The 27,010-nt window shown below is 39.9% G+C and overlaps 1 protein-coding gene across 1 annotated transcript in view; it reads right to left on the bottom strand.

The window, feature by feature from the left end:
• Positions 1–7,380: 7,380 nt before the first annotated feature.
• The window catches only part of SIM2 (SIM bHLH transcription factor 2), a 59,681-nt gene continuing 40,051 nt past the window's right edge, over positions 7,381–27,010 (bottom strand). The window contains 5 exon segments of the mRNA XM_075710862.1: positions 7,381–8,108; positions 14,995–15,403; positions 16,611–16,779; positions 18,655–18,802; positions 24,392–24,498. Coding sequence (XP_075566977.1) covers positions 7,381–8,108; positions 14,995–15,403; positions 16,611–16,779; positions 18,655–18,802; positions 24,392–24,498 — 1,561 coding nt within the window.

The following is a 27,010-nucleotide window of genomic DNA, read 5'->3' as shown; positions in this document are numbered from 1 at the left end:
TCCAGATCAAAGTAGAGCCTTGCTGATACGGTTCTCTGTGTGGGCCTGTACAACAGTTTACCATCCTGTGCTTTGGTCTCAGGTCTGCAGCTCCGTCATGGCTGCCTTGAGTTTTTGGGGAGTTTTCCATCAGCGCTTAAGAACTGTGGTTGGTTATCCAAATTATTTGTACTCTGCTCTTCTCAGTCAGTTGGATCTGAGTAAATCATCTTGCATCTCCTTTGAATCATAGTCTTCCAAGAGGCTTCAGCAACCCTAAGAATAGCCCACCAGAGGTAGCGTATCACCTAGTTGCAGTCCTCTTATCCAGGTTATTGTAGAATCCCATGTCAGGCGAGGGAAGTCTAAATAGTGTACAATTTAATAGTAATTCTATTGTGATAGTAATGAAGTTAAGCAAATAAAGAAGAGAAAAACGCCCCGCTCTTAAAATCCCTGCCGTAAGCAACTACTACAGCAAAAAAGAGAAAACACGTAGTTAATCTGTGTCCAAATTCTCTTCCATTGTTTCTGTTGTCACCCCTTTTCCCGAAGCGAGGCATCTGGTTTTGCTGCTAACCCTTAAAAGCAAGAGGTTTAACACCTGCTGACCTGAAAGTAGCATGCTTTGGGGGCTGGCTGCACAGGTCCGGGTTAGGTGTAACAGCTTGGTTGTGATTGGAAAGCAGCGCGAAGCAGGCATGCGGGAGCTTCCGTGCCATGGCAGCTTGTCAGGTTTTTCTCCCGGGCAAGGCGAATTTGTGCCGGGAGGCTTGGCCACCCCAGCGCTTCAGACAGTTCTCTGCAAATGAAAAGTTTGTCATAGGTGTGATGTGGCCAGCTTCATTTCCTCAAGTAGGCAGCACTGCTTATTAGGTTACCTTGTCCCTACTGAAGGTGGATCAGCCAAACTGGTTTCCACAAAGGGCTCCTGTCTGCTAGCCAGAAATGGGCTTTTTAGGTTAAAGTTCACCTCATAAACAATCTGAACATGTTAGTAGGTTGTTTCAGTTACAAAGCCAAGAAGTCTTAAAACAAGGAAGCTAGTCTGTAATGGTAATGTAGAGTAATCCTCACATATTAGGGTTTAGGTGGTTTGGCAGCAAGTGCTAGAAATTAAGTTGTCCCTGTTACATTTAGGATTTTATGCCCCGTATCACAGTAGATTTGTCTCTGTGCCCAGTTGTCCCTACCCCGCTGTTTTGTTTCCCCCCATGATCCGCATCATGTGAGACCGCACGCCAATATTTCATCGAATGGTACAGTGGAGTGTAGACAGCTGTTAATTGGCATAGTGAAAATGATACACATGAACACCAGTTTTTGCTTTTTCCCACCAGATGCTTTCAAAACTGCTTTGGGCAGTTAATTTTTGGCAGCTACCTTTATTTCAGAATCAAATATTGATGCATATTATAGTCAAATGAAACTTGAGTCCCAGTTAACAAGGTTTAAATAAAAAGACAAGCCCATTTATGTATACATATATAAAAAAATATGTGCGTGCATACGCACACCCACATCTTCCTTGCGCTTCATCACTTCTTTCCTACCTTTTCCTTCAAGCAGGTTATGAGCAGCGCGTGCCGTGGCAGGTCAGCTGCGGAAAGCATGCCTGTGGTACTCTTTCTCCAACCATGGCGTTTTACAAAACTTCGGACCTGTACCTCAATCCAGTCGGTATTTGTAGCTAAACCACTCTCTCTGTTTTGGTACTGTAGGGTGTGCCTATAGGAAGCACCTTTGATTTTGCCCGTATTCCAGATAGACTGATGGGTGCCTGTAGAGATTCCTTTTAACGATCACGCCATGCGTCAGGTTTTGACTTGAATTCCTTCCTTAAAACACGCTCTCCCTTCGCTAGGGACAAATGCTGTGAAAGAATGGCGGAGGGAAATGATAAAACATGTTCCTGTGTGAAGAAGGGCAGAATGGACCTGCAAACCTTCACTCAGCTGCGCTACCACGGTGTCGGAGCAGCAGGCAGATGAATTTTTAATAGTAAAATGCTGCAATATTTCCCAGTTGCTGTTGTTCCTTTTGGATTTCTTCATAGCCGCCTTAAGGAAAAGCTTGTTCTATTCTCACTTTGAGTCATAAGACTATTCTGAAAATTTTTGCACTGGAATGAAACTTAGTGTTGAACTTCCTTTCTGCAAATCGGAACTAACCAAGTGTGGATGTGTCGGTGCAAAGGTGAGTGCTGGGGGAATGTACCCCTTTGCTTCTACTTTTTAGCGGCCTATTCTGTGTGCGTAAAACTACCTGTTGCCTTGAGGAAACGGCCGTGAGTTGGATGAAGCCTTTGTCACAGACGCAACCTTTCCTTCAGAAGAACCAAAGAACTTGACAGAGAAAATTCCCCTTGTATAGTGAGCGGCTGCAGGAGGCCCTTCCAACCAGCAGCTGCTCCTCCAAGTTTCTTGAGTCAACCAGTCAACCTTCTGTACCGCGCTCACCTTAAGGTAGATGGGGAGCGCAGCCAGTGATCGGACTCTTTATGCCGACCTTGGCACACCCAGAAGGCTGCAACGCAACTTTTTTGTATGAGAGTCATTATGTAGGACAGACAGATGTGGTGTAGAGCGTCTCCGGACGTGGGTATGGAGAGAGCCAGGCAACTGCTCCAGGTCCAGATGTAATGCACTGAAAATGTTTCATTTCATTCAGCTGTCTGGATTAGTAAAACACCTCTTTCCTTGTGAGGGTGATGTCATATCTTAAACTATTTTCTTGATGAAGTGCTTTCAAAAAACATGTATTACGGTGTCCATATTCCTGTGACTTCATTTTTTTCCTCCTGGACTCTGTTATAACTTTTCTTATTACACATTGTGAAAATACTTGTAGAGATTGTTTATCGACAGGAAAATTTCTGCTGAGCAAGTTGGGTGCGTTGGCCCGTGTCCGGGTTCAGGAAGAGCAAGAGGGTTGTGTCCAGTCAGCACCAACGCTGGTTCCAAAGATTTGAAAAAGTAATAATATACTTAACATTCAAGAGTTCAAGCAGTACGTCTCACTTCTAGTAAAATGTTTTATGAGACTTTGGAGCATTTTTTAAAATATATCCAACAACTATCATATACTTCAAGGGCTATTACCTAGAAAAAACAGTAAAGCGTTTAATACTTTATGCTGCTGCTTCGTTGTACAATGGTTTTTATTCATGTATTTGTTTGCTTCTCCTAATTCAGCTACAAGACATCAGCAGTCTAAAAAATTACTCTCTGCAACTACTTTGGAATATACAGTAGCTATATAAAAAAAAAAAAAATTGAAGTACAGCTTAATATCATATCTGTCATGGAAAGGATTTGTGCCGCAAAGAGCTGATTCCTGGGGTAACTGGTTTGATAAAAGCATTTGCATGCGTAAGTTACTGCAGTGATGCACCGCACCGATCAGACACCAGAGAAATTAAATCTGGGCTGAGGAAAGAACGGAGGTCAAAAAATGATGGCGTGTGGCAGGCTGCGGTCATGTAACGCACAATTGAGAAAAAGGGACTGCAGGGAAGGACTGCAAAGCGACGCCGTGTTTGAGTGTCTTGCATTAGCGTGTTTCATTAGTGAGTGTGTTATTTTCAGTTCTCCAAGAGTCTGCCTTTAAAACACGGCGCGGCTAAAATACAAGAAATTCAAAAGCGCCTTGTATTTTATAGTACATTAACTGCCAAATATAGTACGTATTACAACTGAAATCAGTTTTCAAATATGCAGCATTATTCTTTGTGAAAGCCTGGGTTTTGTAGTGAAAAAGAACTCCAACGCACTTTTCCTTTGGCTACAGGATTTTATTAACATTTTAACAGTTTTGTTTTACATAATAAATAAGCAAAAATGCTTTACATTTTTAGGGAATACATATATAATTCTGAGCATTAATAGGTTGTTTGTTTTGCGTGCTTTTTCACCTACATTTGCCAAATAGCTTTTATCTGCATCATATAAAAAAAGCAAAATCTAATGTTCAGGAAAAAAATGGAATAATAAAATTTTCTCTGTGTTGTTTTTGAAGCATGACTGAAAAGTTGAAAAAATACTTGGCGTCCCGTTTTGTGATGTTTAGAGAAATACTGGTATTCTGGCAGGTTTCCCATTCACTTGCACTTTCTCTCAGTGATACATTCTCCAATTTTACATCTGTTGTCCACTGTGCTTAATGTCATTGAATTACTGGCATGCCCTTTTTCCAATTACAGGGCTGCTGCGACCTGGAGAGAAGTCTCTTCCCCTATCGCCTTATTTACATTGCGCTGCTTCTGTCAGTAGGATAAAAACTTTGAGACCTCAGTACCAGATTGACGTTTCCAACTTTACCTTTTGGTAAAATATTCCCTCTCTCTCATTCTTCATATCGTTTGCTTGCTAGGTCTGAACTCCCCTAAGAGTTAAAATCCTCCCGAGTCGCATGAGAAGGGTATCTGTCGCGGCTCAAACAAGTACGGCAGAGAGAGATGAGGTTATTTTTCATAATATATTCCAATTCACACTCCACTTCCGTGACATAATTTTTTCCAATTATGAACAACATTGCCACTGTCAATGGCTGTGCCGTGTGCGTTCTGCAGTACGGGTGTGCTATGAACATCTGTAGTTTAACTGACTACGAGTCATATTTTTCTCTCAGTATAATTTACTCACATTCCAGATGTGAACAGGCAATTGCTGTTTCTATTTTGGAATGGCAGGAGAAATGTTTCACACATTTGCTTTTTTAATCACAGTTTTTTTCCAAAACCTACCCCATATTATCTCATGCAAATGCATAATTGATTCATTATTGCCTAACAGGGAAAGTTCATGTACCTGAATATCACATACTGTAAAACATCTGTGGGAGAATGATGGAACACCTCCTCTGCTCAGGCTCATTGAATAAAGCCTGGAAGTGTGAATAACAAGGTAGGTGCTGGAAAAATATTTTGTGGTACGTTGCTGAAAAATATCAATGGCATTTTTTTAACCGAAGCCTAATTTGTACGTTCCTGAAAACATGTTTTTATAGTGAGAAGTACTTACAAGAACAGAAAAATACACCAGCTCGACTCTGTGTGCAGCAATGCCACTAATGAGGTATAGAGAAAAGTGTAGTATGAGAGCTGTGCATCGGGTTTCTTTTTAATGGTGCAAACAATGTCAGTTGCTCCTTTATCGGGCATGGTTTTTATTTAAGAAAATTAACATACAAGTCTCAGCGTAATTGTGTCTTTCAAGGAGTTGGGCCCGTTTATTAGTAGCGCTGGCTGGGAAGGCTGTTAACCAAAGCCACTGTAAAACCAACTTGTGTCTCATCGCTTCAATGTATAAAGTCAGAATGACATCAGTATTCACCCACAGCGCTTCCGTAGACTTGCTAACGTCTCTAGCATTAGGGGAAGCAAGGAGCGCAGTTACGCTGAGTGAGAGAACATGCTGGTTTGGTTCTGCTGCTTTTTTTTTTAAGTCAGTATTCTGGTAATGGCCGATTAGGTATTTTTTGTTAGGTTCATCACAAAAGATACTTTTCATGCTTTTTTAGCAAATGAAGAAGTCAGACAACTGAGCTTCCAAGTGAACATCAATTTCACTTCATAATAAAGCCTTCTCTGTTAACCTTTTAATAGGAAGCAACAAAAATGCCGAGAATTGTTTTCAAACATATACGTTTCAGAAGTATTTTTGTGTACTCAGAGCAATAAATATTCCTACATAGAAGGAGGTGGCGGAATATTATTGCAGCATATAAAAGATGGAGAACATGCCATTTTTAAAAGTGTGTATTTCATTACGTTTTTGTCTGACAAGGTGCAACCCATGGGCAAGTGTTTTTCCATATTGCACAAGCCGGGTAAGCATTTTCTTCAGCGAAGGTCTCTTTAGAGAGAGTCTGACAAGAGAAAGTTTTATAAGTGGAAATTAGCCTTGAACTGGGCAAAGAAATACAGCTAAGTATAGCTGACTCAGAGCTACCTTTGTCATCGGTGTTTAGAGCTGTTATTTAGGGAGTCATTCATCGTTTTATCAAGAGCGCACGATGTCTGGGGAAGCGGTTGAAAAACTAAGTGGACTGACTGTTGTCAATTAAACACACACAGATCCGTATGTCTCCACACCTGTAAACTTTACAAAGAAGTAAAAAAAGGGGGGGGGAATCTATTCCTAGTGGGCTGGACAAAATGTAAATTTACGCTGTACGCTTTTTGCTTGCTACAGTTTATTAGCACAAATTGAGATGTATGCAAAGCGTTCAGTTCCAAACCCCGATGTCCTCAAACTCTGCTTTACTTCAAGTGCCACTTTGGTTTTTGAGGTTGTGCAATGACTTTCGACTTTCCATATTCAGTTTGTCCACTGACATTATTTGTGAAGTGCACGAATCAGTCAAATATCAATCTTACCTCTGTGTTGACAATGAGATTTATGCTTAAGGAAGTTCACTGTGTTAAAAGCTGAACCTTTCAAACTTCAGAAGGCTACTGGTAAGTTTAAAATAAAGCCTAAATGTTCATTATTCCCTTGACTATAAAGAAAGCATTTCTGGTGCTATTATTATGATGTATTTTTGACTAGCTGGTTTGAAAATCTGCACAGCCTTCTCCCAGAATGCTCAGTGAAACACACATTTTAGAAGTTTCTTTTTTCTTATTACAACATTTTATGGGGAATAGTCTTTAGTTCCTGCTACATGATTTGTCCCAATTTGCCATGACAAGACCTGTAACCCTTTAATACGTATCTTTGTATGTATTAATTTGTCATATCATTCCTTGTCAAAATAAATGGTGGTGGTAACAATCTCAGAACACTGAAATCTATGTTAAATAAATCAAATTTAGATTTGATTTATTTAGTTTAAAAACTTTTGGACAATTAATAAATAAGCTTTTTCCAAACTGAGTTCTGTTTCGTTAGTACAGCTGTATTATGGATACTAAAAATCACCACTCTTTAAACAAAGCTCATTTGTCAGGATCTTTAACACATGGGTGGAGAGTTGATGTAAGGTTTCACACAGTCTGTCAAAAATACCTAAACTAGAGTGTATAGTTTATGATAAAAAAAATCTTGAATGTATTTTGAGCAGGAGGGGTTAAGAAAAAAAATGTTCTTCATATAAATCTCTGCATATAACACCTATCATTTAATTTTGTTGCACACTATAAAATAACAAAAATAAGATCTGTAACGTGTCTTCTCACTGGCACCAGAGCTTAATTTGTGACAACGAAGCACTGAAGCTAGATGTAGGTTTTCTTCCTGACCTTGAAGATGCTGTTACACATGACTTGCCAGGAACACAGGAGTCTGTCCCTCATTGACCTTCAGCTATGCTCAGTAAATGTAACCATGTTTTCTCATGCTTTTTGCAAATCATTACAGTTTGGCTTCTTAATTAAATGCAAATACTCCTCTATTACCATCACCTTCCATTGGCTATTATTACAGAAGTTCCAATATAATGGGGTAGTGCAGATTCCTTGTGGGTTTCTGGAGAAGAAGCTGATGAGGGGCTTTGGTTTTTGTAAATAAATGTATTTACTTCCTCAGAATTGTATCCATAATTTTCTCCTACGTGTCCTGTCGCTGTACATGATGAAGTTTGAAATGTACCATGTTTGGCTAAAACATGGTGATAATTTAGAAGCACAAATGGAACTTGTCCGGAGGGTCTCACATCCATCACACGTTCACTTTCGGAGTCATGATCAAGCTTTACAGTCATTCTCTCATCGCTGTCGAGTTCATCTAGAGTTGTAGCGTGGTGACTAATATGCCCATATTTGGGTTCCTTCATACAAATCCTTCTTGTTTGCTCATATACTGAGGGCATTGGCAGGAGATGACTTAATTGTCCTATAGCTTTAGACTGGAAACACTCTGATTTTGGCAGCAAGGAGTTAGCTATTGAGTTTGAAAAAGAGCTTTCATTAATGCTCATTTTTTCTTGTAGGTCTCTGTTAAAAGCTAACTTGTTTTCTTCTTTAATGAGGTGGTGAGGTGGCTGAATCCTGGTTTCTATTTTGTTGGGTTTCATGATGCCAGAATCATAAATCTCTTCTTTGTATCTGCTGCCTGGCATGGGCGCTGTGCAGCTTGTAAAGTTGTCAGGTAGAGCATCTTGGCTGTATCTTCTGTTTGATATGGGCACTTGCAGGAAAGAGAAAACACATTAATTACTGACAATGAGCTCATATAATAGTTAGACTCTAATGCTTTTTATGACTGAATGTTAATACCCATTTGGTTTGGGCCAGATCCAAGTCCCAGGGAAGACATCAGAGACATTCCCATTTGCCTCAGTGGCTTTGGATAGGTCTCTTTAAGACAGTGCTGAAAAGTTAAAAAAAAAAAAACAAAAAACCAACAACAAACCAACCCACTCAAAAGGGCCAACAGTGTTAAACAGTTCTGAAAAGGTTTTCCATGTGAAATGCCCATTTGTTTATTTGACTGAAGAATTATAAATCACTGTCATTACTGATGTGGTTAAATCGGGGAAATTAAAGCAAAGAAATATTTGGAAATATGACCTGCTATCAAAACCCTTGACCTTAAGTAAGCTCTTTTCAGAGATTTATCAAACAATTTACCAAAGGATGAATAACATTTATTACATGTCAATGATTCAATGACTAGAGTAAAACAGAATTTATTCTTCCTGTCACTGTGGAAGTGTATTGGACACTTGCCCATGTAAGGAAAGAAGAGAGTACATAGTATTAGATACTGACATGTTGGTATCTAATTTGTGATACCTATTCATGATATATGTAATATCTAGATCATGTCACGTTAAAGACTTTACTTTTTCTCTTTGAAAAACTAGCATCAGATATTAAAAACATCTATTGAAAAGCAACATAAATACTTCTCGAATAATGCTGTATCTCTGCTTTTAAGGTGCTATCATGTAATAAATCTATATGTATAATTAAATGTAATTTACAACGTACACAGAGAATGTTTGTTTGAATGTGGGAGTACTAAACTGGGTATGCATGGAAAATCAGCAGCTAGATTCTTAAATTTTCAAGAGTATGAACCTAGGATTTCTATTCAGGCTTTTCCTCTAAAATATATTGAGTAATCTTAGTTTCCTCTTAAGTTTCCGCATGGTAGCTGAACTCTTGAAACAATTTGAATTGTTTTTATCATTTTCTGCTTGGCTTATCCAGCTTTTCCTTTTTGTACACTCATGTCTACAGATAGTAATAAGAAAAGCCACTGGTTTACTCCTGTACAGTATGGCTAAAATTAGGCAAGTACAAATTTTTTTGCACTGTTTTGTATGAACAGTTTGACAACTATATGACTCCTCCAAGGCATATTTGAAAGTTTCATGTTAAAGGTTAAATGAGGCACTTAGCAAATTTCTCAAGTTAAACCTGACCTCCATTTTGTGTTATGCTCACTGAAAGCCCTGGACACCTAAGTGCCTTTTGTAAAAGGGATTTTCTGTTTTTCTAAAAATTTTATTCAACATCTTAAAAGTTTTTGAGTTCCCCTGTACTGATTTCTGATGTAACTGTGCCCACTAATAATTAAATATTCCCTGTGCTGTAATAGACTGGCAAAGCCTTCATGTATAACAGAGGAAGCAGAAATAGCTCAATTGTACCTTTTTTTATATGCAAAGCTTCATTAATTTCAGAGGGAGTTGCACCACATAATTAACACCAGAATTTAAACAGGAATCTGGATCCAATTTCTTATTGATCAACCCACCACCCTCCTAGAAACAACAACCTTTCAAGTTATTCTTTCTAATTTCCATGTATATATTTTGTACCAAGTATATGCAGTTGTAAGTAAACTGAATTCTCATCAGCTGTTGAAAAATGGCCCTCCTAGATCACAAATCAAAACAGGGATTCAGCCACATGCTTGAGTATACCTTGGAAATTTTACCAGTGTAATTATATTACTATAATTTTATCTCCACTTTCGGCATTTTTCCTACAAAATAAGTATACATGCTGGCTGAGAGCTACTGACATATAACTGATATGGTTTAACTAATCTGGTATACTGGTTTTAGTGTTTTTCCCACTTGAGACATCCACAGGGGTTGTGGGTTTGTTCTCTTACTGCAGCATGGAGTATTGCTACTTTATGGCTCTAATCTCTGAGCAAGATTGCCCTTTTCCATTTTTTTCTTACACTTGTAAGAAGCTGAAGCATCACAGCTACAAGTTGGTCCCTGTCTTGGTATCTTCATTTTTGTTATCTCAAATTCTGCTGGGCTGATGACTGCCTTCTTGGTACCAAGAAGTAACGTGCATATTTGGGAGATTTACAAGATATTATCCATTTTGTTCTATCCTGTTTCTCAAACATGGTTGTCATCTCTTTGGTTGAGGAAGAAGGTAAGAGCCTAGTTAATTGTTTGCAGGCTTCCATTAAAGTTGTCAGCACATATGTAGAGTTAGACCAGACAGTTAAGCAAGTTGTGTCTGCAGTGCAAAAGAGCACAGTCGTTTTTGTCCGCTTACATTCAGAGCAGTTATTGGAGGAAGACTTAAACCTGCTTTTGTCTTCCTTTGCAGACACAAACCCAAGGGTGCCCTGGGATGGACTCCTCCTGGGGAGCTTTTCATACAGAAATTACTAGAAAGCTGACCAGCTGCTTTGTATTGCTGTAGAAGGGCAGCACCCCAGGATTGCTTCCACGCACCAGGCGTGTGGGCAGTTGCCAGAGTACCTGCCTCAGCAGGTGCATGGACATCCCATGCATTCTGCACTTCTCCAGCACTGAAAATGCTTTACAGTCATTGAAGTCAGTGCATTAATTTGGGTTGCTTTCCAGACCACTTTTCCACCAGAGCAACTTGGCTATGCCAAGTGACGTAGATACACTGCGCATCTAAGTTTGTATATCATAGCAGAGTGATAGCAGCTTTCTAGAAGGCCCTTTATACTTACTTACACTGCCTCCATTCATAGCAGCCTACAACTGCAACAGTGAACTCAGTCCTTCAGGCATCACGTCTCTGTTAATTCGTGCCAAGTAGCTCTGCTTTCCCGCTGGTGCACAGGGTGCAGCTCAGGCAAGTTGAGGGAAAACCTGGAGATAAGAGCTGCATCACCTGGCAGCCTGCTCAGATTTCAGCATCCAACCATCCAAGTAGGAACAAGAAGGCTACTCTATCAGGTATTGGTCTTTATTTAAAACATATCATGTCTATTCATAGTTACAGTATACTAGAGTGGTCTTTGCCCCATCAAACAAAGTGCTGCAGCAAAGAGCATTCCCTCCTCACCTTTAAATAGCACAGTCAAAGATCAGATGGTGCTCAATGGGAAAAGATGCTTGCAAAAAAGGTATTTCATTCACAAACATGCCTTTCTGTACCAAGACATTAATAGGTGGAGCTGCTCCTTGTTCTCTCATTGCCCCTGTCTATTTCAGTAAAAATGAAAGAAAGGCATCTTGGAACCAGGTTAAAGCAAAGAAAGACTGGTATTCAGCACTGATCTTTGTGCAAAAGAGATGCAGTCCTTAGCAGCAGTCTTGCATCCTGTCTGTGGGAAAACATGTCTGTTTTTAGGACACAGCTGAAGCCCTCTTTGTGCATGCTTTGTCTTGCATAATTTTTCTTGGGCTTTCTGATCTACACTAATCTCAGAAGAGTGTACTGACAGTTACTCTGTGTTTTGCAAAGATGATATGCCAACACTTGAACGCTGACATGTAGCCCATGATGTTTCAGTATGTTTCCTAATCCTTTGTACAGGAGGGCCTTCAGAGAAGAGGAGTCAATTGCTCGGAGTTTTGCTGAAGACCAACGAGCAGAGCCACTGTACTGCTCAGGTCACACACTCGGGTGTCACAAAGGCATGCTGCTATTCCTCCATGTCAAACAAGGCAAAGATAAAATAGGTCTTAATACTGCCCATGCCCATGGAAAAGACATTTTTTAGATTAGCTCAATATCTGCCCTGTGTCCTGGTCTGAACCCTAATTGCAAATCATCTGAGGCACGGGCTGATGTTGTAATTAATATGTTCTCCATTATTCTTCCTCCAAGAATAATCGTAAGACAACATGATCTTCAAGACCTCTTTGTCTCTAGCGGAATATACTTTTCAAAGAAGATGTCATGTATTTCTTCCAGTAGTCACAGGCTAAACCTGGGGAGTTGGTTTAGGAGAGGAAGATAGATGAGAGTTTTTTCACAGATTTTCTTAGTACTCTTCATCATTTCCTGAGCTTTGGCACTATTAGTGGCACTAAGATTCACCAGATAGTACAGACTGGCCAACAGCATAACTTACTGAGAAGTGGGTACTGTGGTGCCCACAGTAGTAATGTATCCATTCAAGTGTACAAAGGAAACTTCCCTGACTAAGAATGTGCTTGCCTTGTCTGAAGTGAGTTTCTTTTCTGATGACTAGGCCAGCTGGAAAAAAGTGGAAGAAGCTTCGAAACCAGATTCTGAGGCAGCAGCATCTGATTTGCAGGCGGTTTTATCTGCTACGTGCTTTTCCAGAGCTTTGATGGCTTGGCATAAGCATCTTAAAATCTCTGATCTCTCCAAAAGAAGCTATTTTCCGTAGAGAAAAATGTCTCTGGCCTACGGAATTTTTGGCAGATGCTTCTATGGATGTGATGTGGAATAGCCCTTGCATCCAACACGGTTGCCAGATGTCATATTTGGCATTGCCTTTGGATTGAAGATAATGACGCTAAGCAGATCCTCTCTGCTTTGAAGCTTACCGGCTGTCAGTTTTTCAGTGAACTGCTGGAAAAAGCAGCAGTTGACAATGTAAGGAAGATCAGATGCCCCTTTCAATTCTAAAGCAAAAAGTTGCTTCCAAAGGTTCATATTTCTCTTCTGTTACCAGCCTCAGCAAAAGTACAACAAGGCTAATTCTACCTCAGGAGGAAACAAACTCTGGAACAATTAGATATAAATCCTCTTTGCAGCAGAGGCTCTGTTTTTCTTTCCCCTCTTATAACACTGCATGTGAACTCAAGCAACGATCTCTGACCAGGCCTGAATTTGACCATACTCTTTTTTCCTTCCGAAATAGTACAATTGTAAGTGCTTTTGCAGAGAATTAATTGTAGCAAGTCAGTTTTCATCAAATGCCCAATAGCTAGACATCCATTAAAATACATCTGGGCTCAAAAGAGTACCCACATATTCCAACTTGAGCAACAAAATCTTAAGTAGAAGTAGAACCAGAAGTAAAAACCACTGGTATCACAGCTCCATTTTCCTGTTCATGAGGAAATGGTGAAGGTATGCATGTGTGATGAAACTGAAAAATACCAGCAGTTGCTTGCAGTTTTTTGTTGGGATTTTTTTTCCCCTAACTTATTTAACAGTATTGCTGTGGAATCCTTCTGACAATATATTTACTAGGAGTTATCTGCCCATATCAACCGACCGATGGTAAATTGCTTGTCTGCTGCTATGCTCGCTGGGCTTTTCTGGCAAATGTTATGGCCACAATCAGTTTTACAGACTGTTCTCTGAACAGGCTGTTCTTTCCACATCCATTCTCAGTGTATCTGGTGGCACCCTCTGACCAGCAAGGGGTGGATCTACTTTCTCAGTCAGTCTCACGGCATCTGTTAGTCTGGAAGCAAAGAAGAAAAGCTGGGCTGACTTCGGTACACCTATAATAGCTTTGTTCCTGCAGACTTACTGGGGATCTGCAGGATTTACTTCAATCCTTATACTTATCCTCAAAAGACGTAGCTTTTTCTTCTTCTCTACAATGATACAGAACCTTTAGAAAGGACAAAACCATTTCTTATTTTTGGTCTAAACTACTCCTTTTCACACCCAGTCCACAACAGCGACAGACGGACGCCAGGACATTAGAGGAGCCTGAGCTCAGAAAAAGCATTTAACCTGCACTAGGCTGTAAGAGCTTCAGTCTTGCTCATTTTCAACCTAAACATAGAGAAGTAAAATAAAATGCTACAGTCGGCTAGGGGAGGTCAAATGGTCCTGTGAAGGACAAAACCCTGGGCAGAAGTTATTTGCTCCTCTGTGGAAGACACATTCAATGTCTGATACCATCTTGTGTCTGACGTAGCAAGCTCAGCTTTTGATGTCTGCAGGTGTTCCCTTCAGATCTAGGATATCTAATGTTACGTCCCTAAGTGAATAAATGCTTGTTGCTCATACTCAAGGATCTTGAGCGTATCTTTTCTAGCTTTTTAATTTGAAATTTCCACTACTGCTTCCTCTGTCCCATCCTTAATGAAGCTAGAAGAAAGGAGTGTTTCCATCTGACTTTGTAACAGTATGTCAACCAGTCGGTCCTCATCAGTGATTTTTAACTAATCAAAATGGTGTATGCAGATAGATGTGATGCATATGAGATATGTCTTGAGCTTGTTTACGTTTAGTTACTCTATAGCTTTGCAAGGTTATTTCTTATAGGTTGCCACCTCAGAGAAATCAATGTCTTCAGTGCTTCCTTCAAAGTATCTGAGCTGACTATCTGTATAGAGATGATGCCATTGATTGGGGAAGAGCACTGAAGACATTTTTAAATAAAGCAGAAGATAGTGCATTTCATTTACTCATTCACTGTAAGGTAAAGACATCCAGAATGGCTTCATACTCAGAAAGGACAACCTTCAATTTTTGTGGAAATAGATTATGTTTATTTTCATTTCTTTATGTGAGCTGAAGTACAGTTGTTTCTTTCTGACTTCAGCAATTACTTACCTGAGGAATTCCACTAAATAGCTCTGATAGTGTAAAACATGAACGTAAACTGTGCCAGTATTAAAGGAGGTGGTACCTCTGCCCTGTTCTAAAAGTGATCCCGGTGAATACATTTTTGCAGCTGATACTTTGATAATACTCTTAATCAAGTGCTTATGGTAATGGGAAGAGGGATGAACGTGTAAATACTATAAACATAATGGTTGTTACCCTTCACTGTTTCTGATTTTCTGTGTTTCCTAAACACGTTGTAATTCCTGTTTTCAAACTACAATTACAAATCTGTCCCAGACATCCCACAGCTTTGCTTATCTTTTTTCTTTTTTTAAAGTGACACCCACCTTCATAACTCTGTGCAAGATTATGTCGGATGATGTTCACTGGCTGATCAGGAAGATTTTTGGATGGTGACTGGCTGTTGGGTACCAAGGAGTTGGCATAATGCCACTGGCATTCTCCATTTGTCTGCAGCGTACTCAAAAAAAATCTAGCCACTTCACAAGGTGCTCCTTGAGACTGCCCAAACTTTGAAGGCAGCATTTGCTTTTTGCTACTGAAGACATGAGAATCTACAGGGAAGTGTCCATAATGGTAAGAGAAAGGCAAGCTATATGACGGGGCATATAAAAGTTCACTGTTTTCTGAATGGAAGTTTTGTTCTTGAATGGTGGCAGCGTTCACTGCAGGGCTAGATCGCCAGTTTCCCACCTGGCTGCATTCCAGTTTGTCTGTTTGGAATGAGCTGTATTGCTGGGGGAAAGGAAAAAAAAAAAAAAGGAGGGCAAGAGAGTTAAATGACTAATTTTTATATGAAATTGCATAACATATCATACAGGAGCCCAAAGCTGGACTTCCTTGAACTGTGATCTCATGGGCTAAAGGGACTGGCTTACCAGTGCATTTAAAGTTCCTTGTCTTCACAATAACTTTACTTTCACTTAATACAGAAACAAAAAACTATTTTGTCATCCTAATGTTATGGGTTTATTTGACAATTTTGCCTGTTGGATTTTAGCTAGTAAGTGTAGAAGTTGTAACTACCAGAAGACAGAAGTTTGTTGCAAAGCACTGGAAGTCACTGATAAATGGAGTAGCAGACCATGAATGTGATTTTGCGTATGTTGGCGTGTCAAGCTTCAGAATGATAGGAACACAAAAGCTGTCCTTTGCATCAACTTCTACCACAATGATTTTCTCTTCCCACTCTCTCCCATGCTCCTCTCCAGACTCCAGTGCTTTTTGTGCTCTCACTGTTTTGAACGCTAGCTGCATTCACTGCTGGTTTAAGGTAATAGTAACCCCTTCCAGCAATATTCATTGCAAAGTCTCAGAATATCTCATGGTGGGTGTCAGTGTCACCAACCCGGTTTTATGGACAATCTCCATAGTTTCCTTTCACGTCTGGTTCTAGCTCACCCAGTGACAGTGAGAGATATTCCAAAACCCATTCCTGTGCTCTGTTTGCTAGGATTAATTCTTATAATTCATTCTCCAGCATAAGGAAACTGCTAATACCTGTGTGACATTAAGAACTCTGCATATCATAATGGTTGGACTGAATCATCTTAAAGGTCTTTTCCAACCGAAACAATTCTATGATTCTATGATCAACAGTGAATGAGATGCGTTCTACACCAGCGCAAATTTTCACAACACAGCTATTCTTAGTAAACAATTTTCTTCTTTTTACCAAGAAAGCACATTGGTTTTGAAGTACTTTACATACTCCAAATCTGAAAGTTTTTGTGTTTGCATCACTTGCCAGAGTCGGTTTTTACTACTTGTGCTGTCTACCCTAAGGACAAAAGGGTCTAATTGTATTCCAGCCTACAAGGGAGTTCCTATGGCAGAGCATACTATAGTCAATTTTACAGTAAGTTCAGTTCTGGATGATCTCTATCCTGTCCCAAACACTCTACCACAACAATTGGTAAGTAAATATTGCTGCAAAAGTTACCTGTTGTGGGTAAGGCGTTGTTCTGAGTTTTGCCTTCATTTTATTACTTTTGGGTTTTACTATTTTCCTTGTTTCCTGCGAGGTAGATACTGAGTTTCTGCATGAAAACTGTGACTTAGAAATGGTAACCTGGTCCAGTGACAACTGAAGTTCCTTATACTCAATATCTCTGCAAAAGAACAGTCCAATAAATTACATACTCAAACATACCGCACAAATCCAAAATAGCTCATTTGAAAATACATGTTAGCTTTCACAATGTTTTTGTTTTCATTTTCATTCTTGCAGGTTTTTCACTGACTCCGCAGTGCAAGTCTGGAGATGTCAGCAGGCAATGGATTTTATGGTCTGACCCTGTCCCCACACAAGCCTATCACAAATGTTCCACTGGGAACCGCATTAAACATCTTTATACTATATGTGCCCACTCTCTGAACCTAAGCTGTGCCAACTTCTCCTCAGCCTTCCGTGGCTGCCTGCAGTTTGGAATCACAGCCATATCAGCTGATAGAAAGACACAGCTCAATTCATCTGCCTCCTGCTCAATGAGGAATTGGTCTCTGCCCTGGCTCTCACAATTATCCCTGAGGAAAGGAAAAGGAGCAATGTTCCTCTCCTGTCAGCACGATGTGCTTGTAACTGGACCACAGGAGGTGCAATGTTTTTCTGACAATCTCTAGACTTTAATTACTGCTCTGTTCTGTTCAGTTTTATCTGCCCCACATACAGGACAGATTTTTGTATAAAGGAGGCTAAAAAACAAATCAAGAACAGACTGTGGATCATATTTTGAAACATTAAGTGATACAGTTCTGATGAGTAAATGGTCTCCCCTGGTTCTATCAGTAGCATCAGTGGAGCATATTTTTGAAAGGATAACTAGGAAAAAACTTACTTCTCTCTCAATTCCTATCTAGAACTCATTTCCATCACTTTTGGATGGTGAATAACCTGGAAGTAAATTCAACTCAACAATATGCTGTTATATCCCTGGTACAGTTTCCTCCTTTTTACTCAAATCACTTGCCCCAACTCAGGGGACTCAAGCAGGTTGCAGGGCTGAGTCTTTCCCTTGTGCTGCTGGCTCTCAGATCTGTACAGGAATGAGGGCAGCATTAACCAGTGTGTGTAGGGCTAGGTACCTACCTCAAGTAGTTTAAGGAAACACCCTATGGTTTCTCAACACATACTCTTTAACTCCCCGAAGTCAGGTATCAGAGACAACATTGTAATATGCAAACACATATGATCTTACCCCACACATCATGCAAACACATCTTACTTTCAAGCCAGATGAGAAATGGACCAGTCTAGACAAAAGAAAAGAGTGTATAGTTCCCTGCTTTTTTACACTATTCAACACAAGGGGTGCCCACTGTCCCTTTTTTTTTTTCTCTTTTCCCCCACAGGTAGTCTCTTTGGTCACAGTCTGTTTCGCTATTACTTATCCCTCTTATCAATATAGATTTCTGTCCCTCTCAGGTTTATATCAAGAGAGGAATTTTGAAACACCTTCATGACTTGAACCAGAATTATAAACTGCAGGTCCAAACCACTATACATTCACCAGCTCAGCGGGAGCTACTTGCCATTGTGAGAATGTATTTTTGCCCCGAGTATCTGTGCAACCCAAGGCAAGCGATCCTTGGTGATTCACCTGTCCCTGAAAGGAGTAATGCTTCCTACCATGTCTCTGTCTCACAAGCTGACACTGTAACTTCTGCTGGATAGCAGTAGCTTTCATTGTGTCCGGGCAGCCCCAGTGCAGTTCTGATGCCGATTACAGAACTGGGGTCCTGGTCTAACACAAATAGTTACAAGTGGTATTACATTCAAGCATATGGTGTATGAGGTAATAATCAGGAATACTAGCTCTTTTTAGCTCAACGTAAGTAAAAGAGGGAGGATATGAGGGGAGAAAAGTGGCTGTAGCATGCAAGCACAGAATGATACTGGAAGACACAAGTAAAGCAAACTTAAAGGGTTTAATTAGTAATGAATCAATTACTGATAACACATAATGGTACAAAGTATTTTGACTTACGTAAGGACATAATTGACACTCACTATGCAGTGAGGCCGTGATGAACGGCTGTTATGCACAATAGTAGCGTAGCTCTGTACCCAAACCCAGCCTCCATGCTTGGACAGTAGTCGATAGTACTTGGTTGTGACTTGGCCTTTCACCAACACTGTGAATACAATACAAAAAAAGCATTTCACATTGCTTGGACTTGTGACCACTTCCTGGAGAGATTTATTTGCAAGGAAGGCAGGGACTTTTCTCCCTCCTTCTCCTCCCTTAAACCTCCTTCTCCCACCCAACTTTAAATAGCCCCCCTGCAAAGGTACCTGTCCTGCCCTTTTACATAGTTTCAGTAGGTCACATTATTGTTTACAACTAGAAGGTTGCAAACTATTAAGGTTTGTCTTCCTTCTTTTCCAGTTCACCCTGCTCTCTTATGCTTACATTCTGCAAAAACACTTACTGTTTCTAATCTTCTAAATGAAAAAAAGAAAAGTTCAAGGCAGCAAAAGTATTTTGAAGCAGACACAACTAGCTTGAATTTTTCCAGTATATTTGGAAGCACTTTTGTCATTCATAGCTTGATAGATCATTGTGTATTTTGTAATGTATTTTGTGCTCTACATTTTGAACGTTGATTTGAAGGGGGAAATTAAAATGCTAGTTGGTTCTTAAGCACACAAATAAAGACTAGGTGGGAGAGGCAAATCAGTTGTCTGATAGATTTCACTAGAAATGTAATCCTCTATACACCAGTTTGGATTCTCTGTGAACAAAGAAGTTTTGGCATAAGGCTATGCCATAATAGGAGTTGTGCAGCATCTCTAAATATTTAACTAGCTACAAATATTTCTGGTTCAGTGGCAGGCATTTATCTAATGATTCACTAGAAGATAATGCCCAGCCTTCAAAGGTGGTTCTTCTGTTGTATAACCCTGGACCATTCCTCTAAGAAACTCCATCTTCTTACTCTTCTATACAATCAGTTATTTATTTTAAATTAGGAAATAAAGGACTGAGCTTGCTACGCAAACTACGTCCAAAAAAAATGATCAGTAGCAGCAATTTCTTTATATAACACATGATTAAGAATGGAATTACTACTTGCAAATGTAGGGCTTGTACTAGACTGAACTTAGTAGCAAAGCTCACTGTAATTTTGTTCTCTCATTGTACATGCTTGGTGCAGAAGCAGATACATAATAAGGAAATTGAACAACAGCTTTCTCTTTCAGCCAACTCTAGAGCAAATGACCACTTGAAATGAAAATATATGGCCTTATAATTAGTATTCACAGAAGATTTTTCTGACAGGGAGGGCATCCAGTGTTAAATTGGGAACTAAAGAGTTTGGGGGGGGGGGGGGTGTTCACTCTTCGGTAATTAACTATATGGCTATCAGTCATCGCTAGGGTTGGCTTTTTTTGTTCAGTTGTTACTTGGGGGAGTAGGGGTTTGTAATTTCAGTAGTAATCAGAGACCACAATAATGTGAATAATGTGAATAGCCCAATGTAAGGCTGACAGAAATAGAAGAGCAGGAGTTCTTGTTCTTGCTAAAAGGTCCTCTAAGTCTGTAGCATATTGGTCATCTCTCTGGACTGCTTACTCTCTTATCCATCTGCGCACATCACAACATATTTAAACTTTTCTTCAAATCCAGTTAATCTCCCTAAGGAAATCAGGCTCTTACAAAATTACTATAGACAGGTCTTTCTGGACGTGTCAGTTCTCCTTCCATTACAGGATATGTTATCCATCTGTTCAGAAAGCAACAAGATAAACAACGACATCTTGCATGGCGTTCAAAACCCCATCCTTGCTGACACCAAGCCACTACAGTTTAGAGTTTGAAGTCTCTCTTAAATAACAGCTTTTTGCCTTATACTTGCTGGTGTCCTTTTTCACATCTACATTTCTAAATAGAATACTCTATGGGGTGGAGGTATGCATATGTACAGGTATTTAAGAAAATCACAAGGAATACATGTGCAAGTATGTAAACACACCTACAAAATACAGAGGCATGTGTACTCTTTAAGTGCAATATATTACTCCAAGGTAAAGGTCTTGTAGCTGCTACTCAAAGATTCAGTGTAACAATGCCAAATAAGTCTGTTTTAAAAATGTTTGTTAATAATCAGCCATATGCCATGGAATCACTATGTTTCTTGGTGTTCTATAATCCAAATGGTGCAGTTCTAGAAAGGATGCTTACATTTTGGCCTAGATATCTAAGAGATATTTTTTGTAATGCGGTCTAGGTTTTTCAGAACTAAGTCTTTGTGCTAGTTTAATAGTTAGGCTTTCCTTGAATACAAAATGCCTCGCTACTCAGTCTTCCAAAATAGAAATTAATGCTGTAATGGATCTCTAGCTATAACAAAGTTCTTCCGTGTGCTTTGGGACTAGTTTTGACTTTCTCTCTCTCTCTCACTGATTTTTTTGAAACCCCTGTTTTAGGTCTCCAGTTAAGACAGTATTTTAAAAGATGTGAAAACCACTGAGGACTACAGTGTTCAGCTTTCCTTCCTAATTATATGGATAAACCAATATTTCTCCTGGGACGGGGGAGGACTCCATGTCTCCTGCATTTTTAGCAATCTGGGGAAAGTCTGACCTTGGCTAGGGGACAGTAGCTGTGCTTCCAATACAGTAAATGAGGTCAATTTCCATTTGGCTCTGTGTTAAATTACCCTGTTTGATGCTGATTGGGAAACCTCAGAAATGGGAGTGAGGTAAATCCACTACCAAGACAATCTGTGCAGGCTCAGACTTCTTGGTGGCCTCCGCTGCAATCAAACGGGGAGGATTCAGTGGCTTTAGCCTTGGCTCTTAGATGTGCCATTTGTAACTGGGTGTTCCGCTGTTGTGGTTCCCTCCTGGTTTAGCAGGCAAGCTGAAAAAGGCACTGGGCTGGCTGGGCTGGTCCTTCTGGTCTGTCATAGATGGCTATTTTAAAAGGCTTCAGCAGGCTCACGGGCATGTGGCTGGGAGTTCCTGGCCTGCACTTAAGGATACCACTAAGAGAAATGGACCTTGGTTCCTCACTTGCAACAGTTATTGTTTTAGCTTCCCTGGTGCATACAACCTGGCATGTCATCTGTCCAGCCCTCGAGCAGCGTGGTCAGTGGATGGTGCCCTATCAGACTCTACAGTTCTTTTGCCCTCTTAAAAACTAGCACAGCTCTGCCAGAAGGCTTGATTGCTCGGGGAGCAAAAGTAGACTCAGTGCCACAGGCAGAGTGTAAACTGTGCTCTGCTGTAAGATAGGTTCTATAAATACATAGGTTGACTTCCAGGAAGTGGCAGAACAGTTTGGTGATGACATCAGCTGGGGCTGGGGCTTGCCTTGCCAAGGCACCGAGATGTGACTCTTGTAAAAGTTTATGTGGGAAAAGCAATGATATTGCAGCATGTGGGATCCACAAAATCCTCCTCACAGAGAGAAGATGGTACAAATGAAGTGATTTCTCCAAGGCCAGAAAAATATTTTGTCTATACTGGAACAGAGGAATATTTTCTCTGTACTGGAATAGCTTCTCTATCCCGTCTTCTAGAATACAAGATCCTTAGGCAGGGACTCAGTGTTTGTGTGGCCACATTTCCCCAGTTGCAGAGCAAACACTGTGTATATTGGTAGTGCTATAGAAATAAATAACACTAGTTCAAACGCCAGAAGCTTTTCCATATAGCTGGAAGCTAATCAAATGTTTAAAACAGGAAACACTCTTTGCTGCCAACACTCCTTAGGCAAATATTCACGTCTACATTTTCCTCATAGTCTGATGTTCTTGTTATATCCCTTCTAACTTGTTCCCTTCACTGTTTCCTTTGTTTTGTTCTCTGTGCTACCTAACTTAAAGTTCAGTTGCTTTAAGTCTTCAGTTTGGGAATTTTTTTCCCTCTTTGAAAAAGCAATTTGTTACCCTAGTTTGAGGTTGCTTTTTGGTTTTGGGGTTTTTTTTTTTTATTTTCTTTTTTTTTTCTTAATACCTTTATTAGGTGTAAGATGTTTCTCTCCAGATTTCTTCATCAGATGACACTTAATCATCAAATTGCTTTCTAGAATGCTACGTCAAACTTGCCAGCCTTTTACTGTTCATGTTCCTAAGACGTTTACTGATGGATGATGGGGGAGTTATAACAGTGCTCCCCAGAGGAAGTTTGTACACTTTACATCTGTTTTAATAATTCCTATTACTTGGTATTCTGACCGTGATTCTGCACTGTTCTCACTGTTGCCCAAGCATTAGCCATTATTTTTTAATTCTTGGCATTTATTTGCTTTGAAACTTTCATAAATTTCCATGCATGTGTCTCACATTTTTCTTCTGTTTTTAACTTTACAATAATTTATCTTTGTAATTCAGATACAGTATCTAGAGAACTGCTTTTAGTTATTCTGTTTGGTTGAGCTCTTTTTTTCTTGGGGGGAGTGTTAATTTAGTAAACATGACATGTCTCTTTATTTAAAACTCCGGTCATACATAGATCAAACCAGTAGCCAAAGTACAAGTCTTCTACTGCACACACAGAATTATCCATCGCTCTTCTCTAAAATGGAAAACAGTTTTCCAGGGATGACTGTGGCTATAATGGAATCATCTCTATACCGGTTGACATATATATGTCAAATAGTCTTGTGAAAATAATGAGTGATATTTTGTACAGGTCAACAGTCACATCCAGACGCAGACATTAACACTACAAAGAGGATGCCCCCAACAGGACATTACCATGTACCCTGGTCATTCTAGTTTTTAGTTTGCAATGCCCCAAAGTATTCAGTGGTGTTTTTGTAAATACAAACTTGCTGTAAAGATCAGTTTCTGCTTTCCCAGGTGTAGCACACACTGCCATCAACAGAATTCAGCACTTGGAATTTCAGCACTGACTTGCCAAATAGAGTTACATCCTCCTTTATATTCCAGATCCTCATGAACAGCACATATTAAGGTGAAGAACTGACTACTTGCTCCTTCAGAAAGCCTAAGAGAAGGATTTGACTCTGGCTGCTTTCAGCCCACAGGAGCAATCTGGAAAAAAATTCACTGACACTGGTTTTTGGATGTCATCTTTGCACCGTATGGGCTGCAGCAGACTGAGCCAAATCCAGAGTTCAGCTATTCCCTCAATTTGCTTCTTAAATTAATGTGCTACTGAATGAACTACTTCCCAAATCCAGATGTTTGAAGATATGATTAGTGCCTCCATTGGCAGATGGGGAATTATAAAATGTGTAATTTTTTTTCCTGACACTCCATTCTCCAAACCTCATCCACATGCTATTAATGAACATTCATCTAAGGATTTTTCAGGTTTGCATTCACTTCAAACATGGGATGATTATTAATAACATATTTCAGAGGAATGGGGAGCTGTTGCGTAATTTTTCTTTTAACAGCAGAGGCTAGTGAAGTTCAGATTTTCCCCTCTCGCTCACACACTTGCTCTTTTGTTTTTCCTTCAAGAGTTCACCACCCAGAATCAAGTCCAAATTTTCAAAAGAGCCTAGATCCTTTAAGTAGAAAGAAAAAAGTGGCCAGCTATGTTTTTTTCAGAAGCACAACATATTGAGTACCTAGCTTATTTGCAGAACTAATGGTTTCCTTAAGTGATAGCCAAGCACTTTTGAAAAATCTAGCTTCAGTCAAGATTTGGAAAGCTTTCTCTACTTTCCAGCATAGCACCTGTTGTCTGCAAAACTTCTCGCTCTACTCAATAAATTTCAGTCTAGCATTCTTTTTACTTACGCAGATGATGAGCATATCGTAAATGGAACACATCACAGCCATGAACATGGTGGTAGAGAGTTTTTTCTATCAGATCTTGGGGCTCATATCCAGTTAATTCAGTCACCCTGGAAAAGAAAGATTCCATAATAAGCAAAATCTCTAGGACTATCTGTTTCATTAACCTAATATTTGATTATGCAAACAAATCAGCTGCCTAAAAACTGCAGGACAAAATGTTAGTTTTGGAAACAGAAACCTCATCTTTATTAGAAAATAAACCCTCTCAACCCAGCCAAAGCAAGGTGCAGCTATTCCCCGGCCAGCCTTACACACAGGCAGGAAAAATAGTTCTTTTATTTATTTCCACTTTGGGCTTTTGCCACTGCTATGCATGATCCTTTGCACAACGATCCAGTTGAGGAGCCATTCACAAAACAATAAAACTACTCTTGTGGACTGCTGACACATTTTCATTTGCTTTTGCAAACATACAAGTGTAGGATGTATGTCAGTCCATAGAAACTGTGATCATGGTCTATAAATAACTTCAGGCTAACGCCTAACAGAAGGAAGCAGGAGCTTATTCCAGCTGAGAATGTGGAAAGACAAGGAGCTATGAGGATCACAAGCTAAGAAAAGGAAGGCTGAAACTAGGCTTCAGAAAAACATCCTCACATGATGAGAAGTAGAATAATGGAACAAATTTGAAATAGCAGCATCTCTACAGATGTTAAAGAATCAGACTACACTGGTCAGACTTACACTGGGTCAGGCATGAGAAGTCAAAATTCATGGTTCAAAATGGACTTTTGTCTACTTAGAATTGTTGCTTGAGAACAAAAATCCTCAAAGTACATTGTGCAACTCAGCCATAATATGCCTTGTTTACCTAGTGTTCCTGGGGGTGTTTTACACTGTCCTGGGCTTTCTCCACCTAAAATGGCAGAACAGAGGTACCATACAAAGGCACATCTGCATTAATAAGCAACACAGTCCATTAACAGGCGATCGGTAGAGGAAAATTTTTACTGCTGAGGATCTACTTCTGCAGCAGCAGATGCATCTGCATATTTTAATTTCAGGACTTTTACTTGGGTCTAGCTCTAGTCTAGGCCTGTGGACTGAAAGCTTTATAATAGTTGGCGTGCCTTAGACATGCTCTTGGAGGTTGTCCTCCAGTTTAGATTCATCTATAAGAAATCCAGTTCACGTGCCTAATGTCTCTTCATGACATGAACTGCAGTGCAATGAGTGGGGACAGTCAGGATGTTCAGAAGGATGCTTCTGGTCTAACCTTAAACACTAATGAGGATACACTGTATCAGAGAATAACACAGTAGTATCTACAGAAATGAATACAGGGATCTCAAGCAACTTGTGTCATTGGGGGTTGCAGATAATGCAAATTTTCATTACTTTTTGTTTTGTTTTGGTTTTTTTTTTCTTTTATAACTGTTATGCATCCTGTTTACTCTTACCCTAATGCTAAGCAATCATGTGGACCCCACAGGGACTGGGAACTTTACATTCTACTTGAGAGAGAGCGTTGGGGAGTGGGATTCTTCTGAAGGAAATCAGAAAAACAAACAAACAAACAAAAAGCCTTCATGGTCTGTTTTATTACAAATACAGTACAAATACATCCACACCTCCCCTAGTTATGCCTTAATCTGGGAAATTCTTGCATGCCTTTGCCTCAGTCAGGGACTGCCAATGCGGAGCGAGCACATGTGCTCTCTTTCCGCAGGAGAATATGTGATTATATGCTTGTGTTTCTCCTTTGCAGTGTGTGCTGTCCCTCCTGGCTTACAATTCTAGGGGCCCAAATTCTCACTTAAGCCTATCAGCATGGTGAAATACTGGTGAAAGAACCTGTTCAGGTTTCAGTGCTCCTTCTGACTTCAGTGCAATTAAAACAAGGGTGGGAGTTTCATCCTGCTGGCTTAATTGGTGAGTACAGAAACAGCTAAACCAAAACCAAACAAAATGCGACAAACCTAAGCCAGGTGTTAATTTTTCTGGAGGTGCAGCCTCACTTTGAAGCTGGTCTTCCCATGGGCCAAAAAACCATCATTAACAGTTATGAGGACACCCAAACTTTTGAGAAGTTTGAATCTGGACATAAACTCAGCTACTTGACTTGCTTAACACAAAACCAACCCCTCAATAAGCCACTGTAGGGAGCCTGGGCTCTGAAGATTGTTCTTTAAAGCCTTTGTAAACCATGTAGCAATGAATGCATAGGATGCACCACAAAAATCAGATCACTTTGTCAGGAAGTAACTGTCTCTGTTCTCCAGTGACCATGACAAATGAACTCTTGCATGTTTTACATTGCATCAAGTGTCTAGAAAGGCTTATTTAACAGCTCCTTCCTATGCTTTCATACTGGCCTCTCTGCTGTGACTGTTACCTCTAAAGATCTAGCAACACTTTTCCTTGTATGGATACCAGAAGCAAACCTGAAAACATTTTTGTCTTATTCCTAATATGTCCCTTCTCTGAGCATATATAATCTGGTTTGCTCAGCTAGGAGAGAAAAGGGCTTTGGTAATGCTTAATACCCCTGATTGTCCTGTGTGTGAACAGCACCCATCTGCTCTTTGGTAAACACAGCTATGCAACAGTACTGGTTCT

Source organism: Pelecanus crispus, chromosome 1 (genome assembly GCF_030463565.1).
Source record: "Pelecanus crispus isolate bPelCri1 chromosome 1, bPelCri1.pri, whole genome shotgun sequence".
Taxonomy (NCBI): domain Eukaryota; kingdom Metazoa; phylum Chordata; class Aves; order Pelecaniformes; family Pelecanidae; genus Pelecanus; species Pelecanus crispus.
Note: the sequence above shows the minus strand (reverse complement) of the source record. Positions and strands in the feature narration are given on the sequence as shown.